Source organism: Myxine glutinosa, chromosome 10 (genome assembly GCF_964187855.1).
Source record: "Myxine glutinosa chromosome 10, kmMyxGlut1.1, whole genome shotgun sequence".
NCBI classification, from domain to species: Eukaryota; Metazoa; Chordata; class Myxini; order Myxiniformes; family Myxinidae; genus Myxine; species Myxine glutinosa.
Window position 1 is genome coordinate 12,189,433 of NC_136270.1, and position 13,021 is coordinate 12,202,453.

Genomic DNA, 13,021 nt, shown 5'->3' on the forward strand with positions numbered 1-13,021 from the left:
AAGTCATCTTGAAAAGTAAGTTCACCCCCACAAAAAAAATATTCCATATTAAATGCCAAGTCTGTATTTTGAACACGAATTGGAACACAATTCAGAACATGAACCTGCAGTTTAGCAGTACTGTACTTTGGCTCTGAATTTGGCAAATTGTACATAATCTCATCCCAATCGTGCATGCACAGAGAAGTGAGATTTTTTTTTTTTTACTGTCTGCCTGTCTGGCAGTCAACCAAAATCGAAAATCATTCCAAACAGGAAACTTACTGGGCCAAATTTGCAAAATGTATTTACAAAAGGCGTTTAAGAGTTAGACACCTATCTAATGCAGATCAAAACCTAATCACAAGCGTTTAAATAACAAAGAAACTTTTACACGTCGGCAAGGGCATGCTTAAGAGTGTGTTAATGCCTTGAAGCAAGCATTGTATGACTTGTAATTGGTAGTTTACATGGGAAGTTTGCCTGAATTTGCTCAAGAGGAGGCAGAAGAGGATATAAATAGGGCAGTTTTCCGACGTGCATTGACAATCTCTTAGTGGATAGACGCAATCCTTTAGAGAAGTACGACAATATAAAATGTATCCGTTGTTACAGACTCTCAAATAAGTCATTTCTTTGGCTGCTAAATCTAGTGCAAGATGACCTGGATCAACCTACGATGAGGAGCAATACGCTGAATCCCCTCCAACAATTGTCCATGGTGCTGTGATTCTATGCAAGTGCTTCATTTCAATTGGATATTGGAGATATTTGCATGTTTCACAGGCTATTCGGCTGTTTACTGTTTAGTCACGCACGACTAATCGGCCATTTATCTCTCTTCGTAAATTGCTATTCAGACGGTGATTATGTGTGCGCATTCAACAATGTTTTTTTATCAACGTTGAAAGATCTTGGGTTATGTGGGTGTTGGCAAGACGCTCGCTAAGCGCCTTTCGTAAATTTGGCCCACTTTTTTGGAAGACGTCATAAAGAACACATACAACATGCACGAATAACTAATGATATGTGTTAGATAAAGTGTTGCTTAAGATGCTGCATCAACGGCGATAAACCTCTGGAATTTTGGGGTTTTTTTCTACGACCTTTAAAATTTGTTTTGTATTTCCATTGATTTATATACTTGAGCACTGTAGAATACAAATCGCCTTTTAGCACTTTCAAAATCCATCGGTTTAGCAGTACTTGGATAAAATATTACGTCATTTTACGTTATCATGACCAATCAAATTTGCCGCTTGCAGACCCAGCCCATGTCCTTTTTTTCTCATGGCTGTGCAATGTGCATTGTAATTACTAGGGCATGCCCGTACTATATATATATCTAAAATTATATCCCCCCCCTCTATTTACATGAAATGGTTTGGTCCAAAGCGAACGGCTTGCGAGTGGTGACAATCCCCCCCCCTCTATTTACATGAAATGGTTCTGTCCAAAGCGAACGGCTTCCGGAGTTTGGTAAAGAAATCGCCATCGCGTGCACAAACGCGCAGGAAAGCGAATGAATCGCAAATTCGTTTTTATTAGTTTTAAAACATAGTTTAACGCCAACATAGTTTGCAAACGTGAAATAAATGAATACGCTCTCAAATGTGCCATCCGAGGCAGAGTGTGTCCGCCACGTTCGGCACACGCGATAGTTCGCTGCTCTCTGATTGGTTGAATCGTTTTTTGGACATAGCTCGGTAAGTAATTGTCCGATTAATATGAAACCTTGAAAAGGCACATCCTCGGGTCCCCAGCAATATACCTGGCAAGTTAAAAGTATATCGGACCCGTGGTTGTCGAGAAACAGCGGTCACAGACAAACAGACGTACAGACGTACAGACGTACAAACGTACAGAGATTACTGGAATTATAGATAGATTTATTTGTGATCAGTTTCAACCAAAAAACCATCTTGTTTGTTTTACTTGACATTGTGCTCAGGGGCTGGTATTTGCCAAGTACCATGACCTACTGTGCAAAGTGCCTCGTGTTGGTTGTGTATTTATGACACTTGTCACATTTCTGATATGAACTGCAGAATGATCTGGCTACTTGTTTTGTATGTATGTTTCATTGATGCACAAAGTACCAGTGCTTTGTGGTGTCTTTAAATAGGCATAACCTGTTCTTCTTTTTTCACAGACTTTACCAGAGTCCTCTATCCCCGAGTATGCCTTGACAGTTCATAACAAGACTGCTTTGGCATCTGCAATATACAAGGTTATTGGAGAACCACAGAGTGAGGTGATTTCTGTTGACGTTTTGGTTGTTGGGAGTCGGTGGAAAGACTTAATGTTGTATGTGTGTATATATATATATATATATATATATATATATATATATATGTGTGTATATATATATATATGTATGTATGTATGTATGTATGTATGTATGTATGTATGTATGTATGTATGTATGTATATATATATATATATATATATATATATATATATATATATATATATATATATATATATATATATAATAATTATATATATATATATAACTGTGAGAAATAGTAGAAACTCCACAGTACGAGCAGGGCGTCTCATTTGCATTAAATAAATAATCGGGAGATTAAATCAGACGTGGACGTAGCTTCAGGACGTCGATCTTTAATTTTCGACAAGCTTTCGACCAACAAAGGTCTTCTTCTTAGTCGTCCCCAAGTTCAACGGAACCGTTTCCGTTCCTTAGTCCGCCTAGCGCGCTGACCAATCACAGGCCCGTAGCATGGTAATAGCTCGTGCTGCTCGATGTTCCTAGGCCGCCAGAGTTGTAGCGGCGGCGGCCATCATCGGCGGTGTCCTGGCCTGGTTTCTTTGCCTGTTCCTTCTGAAGTCATTGTCAGGGAAGGGAATTTAATGTTGCAATAAAGATCCTACTTAAGTGTCTAAATGGGTGCAGTGCCAAAAGGGACAACGGTTTGACTACCAGATGAGACACACAGGGGCACTACTCTTTTAATCCCTAACTCTACTTATCACTCGAACATCCTGGTATACTCACAGATATACTCTTAACTGACAAAACGCCTACACATGAAACTTATTACAGGTGGATTCCTTACCGCGACAGACGAAGTACGTTACCGACACAGATCTAGCTTGCTCTACATATCACTACCCCACCTGAATATATGAATGAATGAATGAATGAATGAATGAATTGACGTTAAGCATATATATATATTCTGGGAAAAAAAAAAAACCACCTTTTAGAGGCCATTTTTCCCCGCAAGCGGGGGTTGGCCTTTTTCGGGAACTGTGGTTGTTGTTGTTTTTCGGTCCCCTTTTTGAAGCAATGTTTTACGGCCGGATGCCCTTCCTGACGCCAACCCTTTTTGCCGCCTTTAACGACAAGCAGGGAATTACCAGTGAACTGGTACTCAATTTGCCGACCTCGGAAGGATGACAGGCTGAGTCAACCCCCCTGGCGTTAATTCAGCGATTGACCGGGATTCGAACCCAGGATCCTAGGATCCTAAAGCCGGCACCCTAGCCGCTAGCCCAACACCAGGGTATAATGCCAATATGCCAATTCTATATGCCAATATGCCAATATGCCAAGTCTACGCAAATGCCAATATTAATTTTTGGATTCCTCATGCTCTGAATATTCCAAAAATGTATAGTTTTGCTAATCTCCAAAATTTTTGAACGAAAAAACATAGTGAACCTGACTAAAATTTCGTCCGAATCCATCCATAATGTTGTGAGATATTTTGTTCACAGACAAACGGACAGACAAACGGACAGCCAAACAGACAGGAGTGAAAACATAACCTCCCTCCACCTTTGGTAGTAGAGATACCAGAAAAGGAAATATACAAATTCTCTTTTATAGTATAGATGCACTGTTTGTTACTCTGTGGTAGTGCCAAGTGTTATGTCGGTATTTATTCACCCTTTATCTCTGCCACAGCTCCTTGAGCCTGTGTGCCATCAGCTTTGCGAGTTTGCAAGGAGTGGGGACGTCTTTCTCAGCCGATTTACTCTGCAATTTCTTCCTGCACTGATTTTTCGCTATCTGACTATTGGGTTGTGCCAGGACCACCGTCTGCAGAGTAGTGGCTGTCTTGAAGCTCTTCTATTGGCCCTCTACAACCTGGTAATGCTGTGGCATCTCCCAACACATTTGCATATAATGATCTTGTGCATTTTAATTTTGTTGTATAATTGCAATTTTTTTCAGCTTTTGGTTTAGATGGCAAATGAGAGACAGGACTTAGTGATTTAACTGGTGAGAATCTTCGGAATATATTGGATTAAATAACTGGCTGCACAGTTTTTGTTTGATTATTGTCATGGTTAAATTTAATTAAAATTATGAAATCCATGGATTATCAGACTTGACTGTATGTGGGGCCATCTTGAGGGGTCATTTTGGGGAATGCCAACGTTTCTATGAGGCAGGCTGCGTGGGATGGGTCCTCCCCCTTCCCTGCACCCCAGTGGCCACCTGCCTGTTCATAGAGGGAACCAGATGTGGTTTTCTCAACCATAGGATACAATTTCTCAAGATAACCCCAATGATGCAATCGTGGGTCGTTTATGGCCTCAGGCTATGCTGATTTTTGTGTCTCTATAACTTTGTTATGAAAACGTTTTTACCCAAGATCTTTCATTTATGCTTCAAAGAAAGGGTAATACATACTCCTGTATGTGTGTGTTTTTTCTTTTTCTTTCAGGATCGGGGGAATTTTTCTATTTTTTTCCCCCATCCCATTGCCTGGCATGATTGTTTGTTTCACCGTAACTTTGTTATAAAAAACGATTTTACACATGATCTTTCATATATGCTTCGAATGAAGGGTAATACATATTCCTGTATGTGTGTTTTGGGTTTCTTCATTTCAGGATCGGGGGAATTTATTTTAAAAAATCAGTGAATGTCATGATAATCTATATAATCTTATAATCATTAAGATGTATCGGTATTATGCACATACATTGAGCACACTTATATTCTTTATTTAAACTTGAATAAAAAAATTAATTTACGTCAGCAGTTATAGTTTCACAATTAAATATATAGCGCCAGTCGTATGGAAACTGGAGACCAAGCGAGGACATAAGCTCAGACAACTCCTTTTCATCATGGACGAAGAAAAGTAAATAAAGATGCATAGTTTACACTGGTTCACTCACTTCAAAGCCTCCCTGTGCCAATATATCTTTCTCTACCCATAACAGCACTGCCTCGGCTGTGGTGAGGCAAGGCAGATCAGACATTTCTACAAAACATACCCTATCTCAATTAACGCCAGGTGGGGTTGACTCAGCCTGTCATCCTTCCGAGGTCGGCAAAATGAGTACCAGATAACTGGTTATAGAGAGGCATTGCATCGCAGACACGCCCACAGAAAAATGATGCAACCAGCAGCCGGGTGGCTGCACACGTACCACCCACCCACCCTATCTCAAGGCTTCTCAGCCTCCTTCTACCCTCCCAACCCTACAATCCCTATTGTGCCGCTTCTCGGTGAAATGTATTTGAAGAGCTTTTCACAGAGGAACGGGGAGGGATATATATATGCTGGCTAACTTCCTTGTCCTGTAATTGCTTATTGATTTTGAGTATCCTTGTATCTTTGCTCGTATTAAAGTCAATCTATATCTCACCGGTAATAAATGCTTCATATTAAACCACAAAAGTGGAGGACATTCAATTATTCTACCACATTATGAAAGCCAGAACAAGTGATTTAAAGCTTTTTTTTCATAACTTTTTTATTTACATAATTGAGGCTTGTGGAACAGAAAGAAGATACGTTGTTGTGTTGAATGTAGTTATACACAAAGTAGAAGGTACACAGGCAGACGTGATCGATTAGTGGAAAAGACTGTGAGCTGCGTCATTCACGTTAATGGGCTGCTGCTTTTAAAGGGGAACCCAAATGCAATTTTTTTTTTTTTTTTGAAAACCACTTAACATCATTAATCACGGTCTAATTTGAAGGGTAGTTTTTTTTGAAATTTGTTTTGCCAATCAAAAAGTGTCGGATAGCCTGAGAATATCGATTTTCGATTTTGCCAGTGATGTCATATCATGAACTTACTTTGATCCAAATGGCGGATTTACATAGAGAACCGTGCATTCCAAGCTCGTATTCTGATACTGATTTTTCCATCATTAGCGACTCTGAAGGTTCTCAGTATGTTGAAACGGATCAGTGGGATTTTGAAGAAACTATTGAAGACAAAATTAGTGATGGAAACACTTTTGCGGGTAATGTAGATTCATATAGTTTCAAGCCTTGTGCGATTATTTTCCCTCTCGCAACGAATTAACCAGCAGGATCGACGTGAAGACTTCCGCAGCCGAGACTGGGTACTCCGTGGGGAAATGTCTGCGTTATGAAGACAAAATAATTGGGAAGATTACAATGATTAAAGCAACGACTAGGCGAGTGAACTCCAAGCGCTCGTCATCAAATTCCTGATTTTCGTAAGTATGAATCGCTGATCACTTGCCAAGCCAGATGTTCCTTATCGACCGTTTTGTTGGAGTGCTTGCTTCAGGTTCAGAATGAGTGTGTGAGGCGAGACTATGCACCCTACGAGTGCCGTTTTCGTTTCAATTTAATTCAATATTTGAACACTAAAACGTAAATCGCCTTGTTTGCACTTCCAAAAATCTTCAGTTTAGGAGTCCTTTGCAAAATCGTACGCCGTCTCGACCAATCGAATTTGCTATCTGCTCTCTCAGGGCGTGATGATTTCGATCTTCTTCTTCTTCCAATAAACTGTTTCCACTAAAGGTCCGTGTCCATTTTCTTAAGACTGCATGGGGTAAGGTGTTCTATGACCTCCAGTTTAATCTTCCTTCCAATGCAATTTTATATGTTACATGGCATGATGTCTAATGTTGCAATGGCACCATCGTTCAGTACCAATATAATATGAGGCAACTGAAGCCTGTGATTACAGACACTGCTTTCTGCTGATGTTTGTCAGAAATGGTGTCATTAACGTTTTCTAGAGGTAATTGTACTTTATTTTTGCCATCTGTCGAAGTAATGTCATTTGGTTTGTTTGGATGACGTTTGTTTCGACGTCTTTTCTGTTGGAAACATTACTTGTGTTTAGAAGTTGTCTTCAATTTGTCGGGAAAAGCAGGCTCGGATTGGATGCTTTGGTGCTAGGCTGATTTTCTCAACATGTGCCGTATTACAAAATACAATGTATCAGAGTTGCAGTGGTAGGGACGAAGTTTTGCTTTCCCTTGTGTCTGTCTTTATTCCTTAAAACTACCATGAACAAACCTATGGGGAGCATGCACTCGATTGATTGTTTTGTTGCTGAGTGACTTTTTTCAAAATATTTTTGACATGTGTGTCTAGTTTACATGTAACGAACAAATTTCCCACGTGTTAACTATGGAATAGACTTTTGCTACAGTGAATTACTCTTATTAATGACTCGGATTGATTTGGCTTTTGTTTTCTTGTTTTTGCAGCAAATTGTGGAAAAGGATGGATGTAGCAAGATTCTGTCCTTCATCATTCCTTCTCTTTCCAAGCCCTCAATATTCCATGAGGTAAGGTTGGAATTGTCTCCTCAAATGTGTGAAACGTATTTTTGGAACTTGAAATAATCAGTTGCCACCTCTTTTATGCTCGCTTTTCGACGATTACGGCAATAGTTTTATGACCATATTCCACTTTGTGCAGGGGGTTTGTTGAATGATGGCATTCCTCCTAAGGATCTATCCATTGTCTGGAACATTCAATATGCTTCTTAACAATTTCAATCTGTCTTTTTAGGACGTCGACTTGGCTTTCTTCTTTCCACCACTAGCTTTCTTTGCTTTCTTTACAGCTCCATCGTCTTCTTCTCCTCCTCAGGTCTTCTCCTCCTCAGTTCTTCTTCATTGACATTGATTTTTAATCTCTTGTTGATGATTTCCAAGCTTGGAATTCTTTCTTCCAAAGACCATCCATTCATCCATCACATCATTCTCATCTCTGTTATTTCCATTATTTGTATATCTTCTATCCACAGTGCCCATGTTTTGCTTCCATACATCAACACTGGTCTGATGCAGGCTTTATAAACTCGAACTTTTACAGATAATAGAATGTTTATGTGCTTCATGATACCACCTAGTTGTCTCCACTTATTCCAGGCTGACTTTATAATTCATCTAATGACTAATTCTGCTCCTTGTGATGCCTATCTCCAAGGTAACTATTGGGTTGACCAAACTATTGACCTTTTCTAAATTATATTCTGAGCTCAATAGCATTCGTTTTTTGTTCTTGTCTTTTTCTTGAAATGATTTATCCTCATGACTTTTACATAAAAAAATCCCAGCTTTTGTTTCAAAATTTCCTGTGATACCACATATCTTGTGACACTGCCTTCAATGAATTGAATTCCATCCAACTCTTTCTTTGCATATTGAACAAGGCCATTGTCCACTTTCTTTCCTTTTCCTTCACCACTCGCCATAACTATTGTTTTATTAATATTGATGCATAAACCTTTCACCTCTATTGCAATTAATTCTCTTTTGCTTCGTTTTCACTTAAAGCAATCAATACAAAGTCATTACCTTACAGTAACTCGCATGGGAATCGCAACCTTTCATTCTTTGTCAATTCTTAAATCGCTATTCTAAACTGTAGAGGACTTAAAATGGATCCCTAGTGTAATCCTACATTGACTTCGAACATTTCAATGCATCCCAAGTTGGTCTCCACAATAGTTCTTAATTTTATTTATACGTTCCCTTGAATGGAAGTGCTGGCTCGGAACGTAAAGGAGGGTTTACCGTGGGAGTTGTTATATGCAGATGATCTGGTGTTGATTGCAGAAAGTATGGATGGACTGAAGGAGAAGATGAACAGGTGGAAGGAATGTATGGAGACAAAAGGTCTGAAGGTGAATATCGGAAAGACGAAGGTGATGGCAAGTGATAAAGCTTGTGGTGAGGTGGAAAGAAATGGGAAGTGGCCATGTGCTGTGTGCAGGAAGGGTGTCGGAGTGAACTCCATTCAATGTACAATGTGCGCTGAGTGGGTTCATCAAAAATGTAGTGGTTTGAGAGGGTCATTAGCCAGTGTGGCAGCTACATTCAAGTGTAAGGTGTGCACAGAGGGAGCTGCAGATGGAGGAAATGTTGAGTTGGATCTTGGAGATGGCGTGAAGCTGGAAGGTGTGAAAACATTTTGTTACCTAGGAGACATGCTGAATGGAGAAGGTGGATCAGACTCGGCAACGGTTGCTAGAGTGAGATGTGCATGGAAGAAGTTTCAGGAACTGAGTGGCGTGCTGACGAGGAGGGGAGTGTCATTGAAGCTGAGGGGAAAGGTGTATGCTGCATGTGTGAGAAGTGTTATGATTTATGGGAGCGAGACATGGGTAATGGACATAGAGTAGCAACGAAGGCTGGAAAGGGTGGAAATGCGAATGGTTCGGTGGATGTATGGAGTATCGTTGAGAGAGAGGAAGACAAATGATGAATTGCGAAAGATGATGGGAATAGAGCCTGTGATTGATGCTGTGAAGAGGAACAGGTTGAGATGGTTTGGTCATGTGCTGAGGAAGGATGAAAGTGACTGGTTGAGAAGAGTGATGGAAATGAATGTAGAAGGAAGTAGAGGACGGGGAAGACCGAGAAAGACTTGGCTAAAGATGGTGGAAGAAGAAATGCGGGCAAGGGGGTTAACAAGGGGAGATGCAGAAAATAGGGCAAAATGGAGAAGATTGTCATGGGGACCGCAAGGCTAACCCCCGCTCTAGCAGGGAAAATGGCCTTAAAATGCCTGTTGTTGTTGCATTCCCTTGAATGCTTTAACTATTTGTTCAGCACAAGCTTCCTTCTGAGAGCCCATTCAACAACTGCCTTTAGTAATCGATTTATATATGCTGGGCCAATTCTTTGCTAGTAAATGTAACTTTTGGAAAATAAAATAAACCAATCAAACAATACCATCTGTCATGTGAAATTAGTGCTTGAATTTGTATTAATCACTTCACTCCAAATGTTAATCCAAGGAGATGCTTTTTCTCCTTGGATATGTGATTTTTACAAAATCCAATTTCACAATGGGGAATGTCAGGTGGCACATACAAAAGGATGACATACTTCAGGAAGTTATCTTGTATCATTTCGCCAGAATTAAAATAATAAAAATGCTGAATTGTCAATAGTGGTTTGGTTTGTTTCCCCCCCAATGAAACCTGGGATGGAATCTTTTAAAGAGGCTTCAATGGTTTTCCAAGTGCGTTAAACATGAGACAACCTTTTCTTGATCATTATGATCTCATTGTCAGTTGTTATTGTTTCTGATGATGACATACATCAATGTACTATTACATAATTTACAAGGTCATTGGAAGGAATCGGTGTTCAGAAAAGCTGATATGTAAAGATCATGTTGCATCGCATGCAGCCTGGGACCATGGGCTCATTGGCCATTGTCGAGTCCACTATATTGGGACGTGCTGCGCGGGTGGCCTATGTTGGACCCCTTTCTCAATGTGAAGTTTTCACTGCCCAGAACAGGTGACTTTTTCTGTTCATTTTGCAGTGCTGCCTAATGGGGGTTTTTTTTCTACTAGTTTTACTCTGAAGTTTTCTTGCACTTAAGAAGTTTTCTGTATACTATTTGATTTCTGTCAAAAAAAAGAGATCTTATTTGTTTATTTTGTTTCATCTTGCATTAAACACTGTTGGTGGTTGAAAGGAAATTTAGCTTATCATGCTTGTGCTAGGCACACACCACAGCTTTTCCATGTAGTGCATGTAATGCCAATGTCCTTAAACTTTTTTGAGGTCTTTTTTTCCACATTGCCCTGTTACCACACTCTCTCAACCTTGCAATTTCAAGTTCAACCTTGCTATTTTAGAAAAAAGAAACCTTAACTTCTTGGTGATGAAGCCTAAGGTAGAAATTGCACTGTCCATCACAGGGGTTGACCCCTGTGACATTTGTACAGTTTGGGTTTACCTCTTCTTACTTGCAAAATCGAAGAATTTTGGAGTGTATTGGTCGGTTGCGTTTGTTATTGTGTCTGTCTGTTTGTTTGATTGTCACCGGCCTAGAGGTCACAATTCTAAACCGATCGTCGTGAAACTTCAAGTTGTAGAGGTCGTCACATTTGAGAAGGCTATTGATTTTGAGGTCAAAGGTCATTTGGAGGTCAAATTTCTAAAATCGCCATTTTTAATCCGATTGACTTGAACATTTAACAGCATTTGCATAGTGCCTCACTGAATTGGGAAACCAACTATTTTTGAGGTCAAAAGGTCAAATGTCAACTATAGGTCAAACTTCTACAATCATCAATTTTCATCTAAAAATCGTCACTTTTCATCCTATTGACCCAAGCTTTGATCAAGATTATCAATCTTGATGAAATGGACAATTTGCTGGATCAATTGCGAAAACAATTTCGACGGGGGGGGGGGGGGGTTGGCATGGATTTTGCAAGTATTGTGCTCTGCATGACGTCTTCTTGTTGTATCTACAGTCAGGTGAAAAAGTAAGTGCACCCCATGTAAAGTTTTGACTTTTTCAACATATTTCAACATACTTGTCTTCCGCTTGAAACCTTGATCTTGATCTTTTCTACCCCCGCTAATTTCACCCCAATTCCACTTTTTGAAATACCAACTTCCAGCACAGAAGTTGGTATTTCAAAAAATTTGATGTTGGTTTTTTTTGTTTTTTTTGTATACTGAATCGAGGTTCGTGAAAGAGCTAACATTTACTTCACAAACAAATCAACCAGACAAACAAAATATATAAAAAGAGGGAGCGGTAGACAAGATGGGAAGAGAAGGGGAAGCACACAAACAACATTTGAGAGCAGGGAGATGTATGGGAGGGAGAGGGCTTGGGGGGAGGAGGCATGGGAAGGGGGGGAGGGTGGGAGAAGTTTAAAACACAGGGACACCAAGGACTTCCAGGACAGAAGTTGGTATTTCAAAAAGTGGAATTGGGGTGAAATTAGTGGGGGTAGAAAAGATCAAGGTTTTGGATGGGGGAAGATAAGAGATGGTGGTGAGGTGGAAAAGGTGAGGTTTGGTATTTCAAAAAGTGGAATTGGGGTGAAATTAGTGGGGGTAGAAAAGATCAAGGTTTTGGATGGGGGAAGATAAGAGATGGTGGTGAATAGCTGTTTTAAAGACCTGGAGGGTGGAGTGGGATTGAAGAGAGTGAGGGAGTTTGTTCCAGAGGCGGGAGAAAAGAGGAATGAAGGAGTGAAGGTGAGCAGAGAGTCTTGATTTTGGCAGTTTAACCATAAGAGGGTTGCAGGCAGATCTTGTGCGACCTGTAGGAATATTTGTGGGACAGAGCCCAGAGAGAGCTGGGGGGGCAAGGCCAGAGAGGAGTCGGTAGAAGACGGAAAGACCACCAACCTGCCTGCGGTGAGTGAGTGAGAGGCCCTTGGAGTTAGCTTCATCGCGGGAGATTCCAATGATTCTGAACGCTTTGGTTTCAACAGCGTGAAGACGAGCTGGGTGTGAGGCAGGAGCAACAGCCCAGAGGGGAGAGCAGTATTCCATTGAGCTGCGGATGAAAGCCTTGTATGTGGTGAGGAGCTCAGGTGTGCCAAGGAAGGACTTTGCACGACGGAGGATGCCCAGTCGGCGATTGGCTTTGGAGGCCAGATTTGAAATGTGGTTTTCCCAGGAAAGATCGTGGCAGATAGTGAGACCCAAAAGCTTGAGTGACAGAACTTCTTGGAGAGGATTATTCAGAAAGTGGATGGGAGGGTTTGTCCAGTCGGTCTTTTCGGAGAGACATCGTGAGAGTGTGAGATTTGTCAGGATTGAAAGACATGTTCCACTTGTTTGCCCAGTCTTTGATTTTGTCCAGGTCTGCAGAGTGAGGAGGCTGCAGACTGCCGATCTGAGGGATGAAGAATGGAGCGACAGAGAGTAGAGTCATCAGCAAAGAGATAAAGAGGATTTTCAAGAGAGTCAGAGAGATCATTGATGAAGACCAGAAAAAGCACAGGGCCCAGAACACTGCCTTGGGGAACTCCAGCCTGAACAGGAAGAGGAGATGAGAGA

General features: G+C 40.7%; 1 protein-coding gene across 2 annotated transcripts in view; it reads left to right on the top strand.

Moving 5' to 3' along the window:
* Positions 1–13,021, top strand: part of LOC137434238 (hyccin) — a 42,126-nt gene that overhangs the window by 14,146 nt on the left and 14,959 nt on the right. For both annotated transcript variants that reach the window (XM_068127055.2, XM_078785329.1), the window contains exons 3-6: positions 2,132–2,233; positions 3,914–4,099; positions 7,451–7,531; positions 10,392–10,504. In XM_068127055.2, the coding sequence (XP_067983156.1) occupies positions 2,132–2,233; positions 3,914–4,099; positions 7,451–7,531; positions 10,392–10,504 (482 nt within the window). The remainder of the gene's footprint in view (positions 1–2,131; positions 2,234–3,913; positions 4,100–7,450; positions 7,532–10,391; positions 10,505–13,021) is intronic.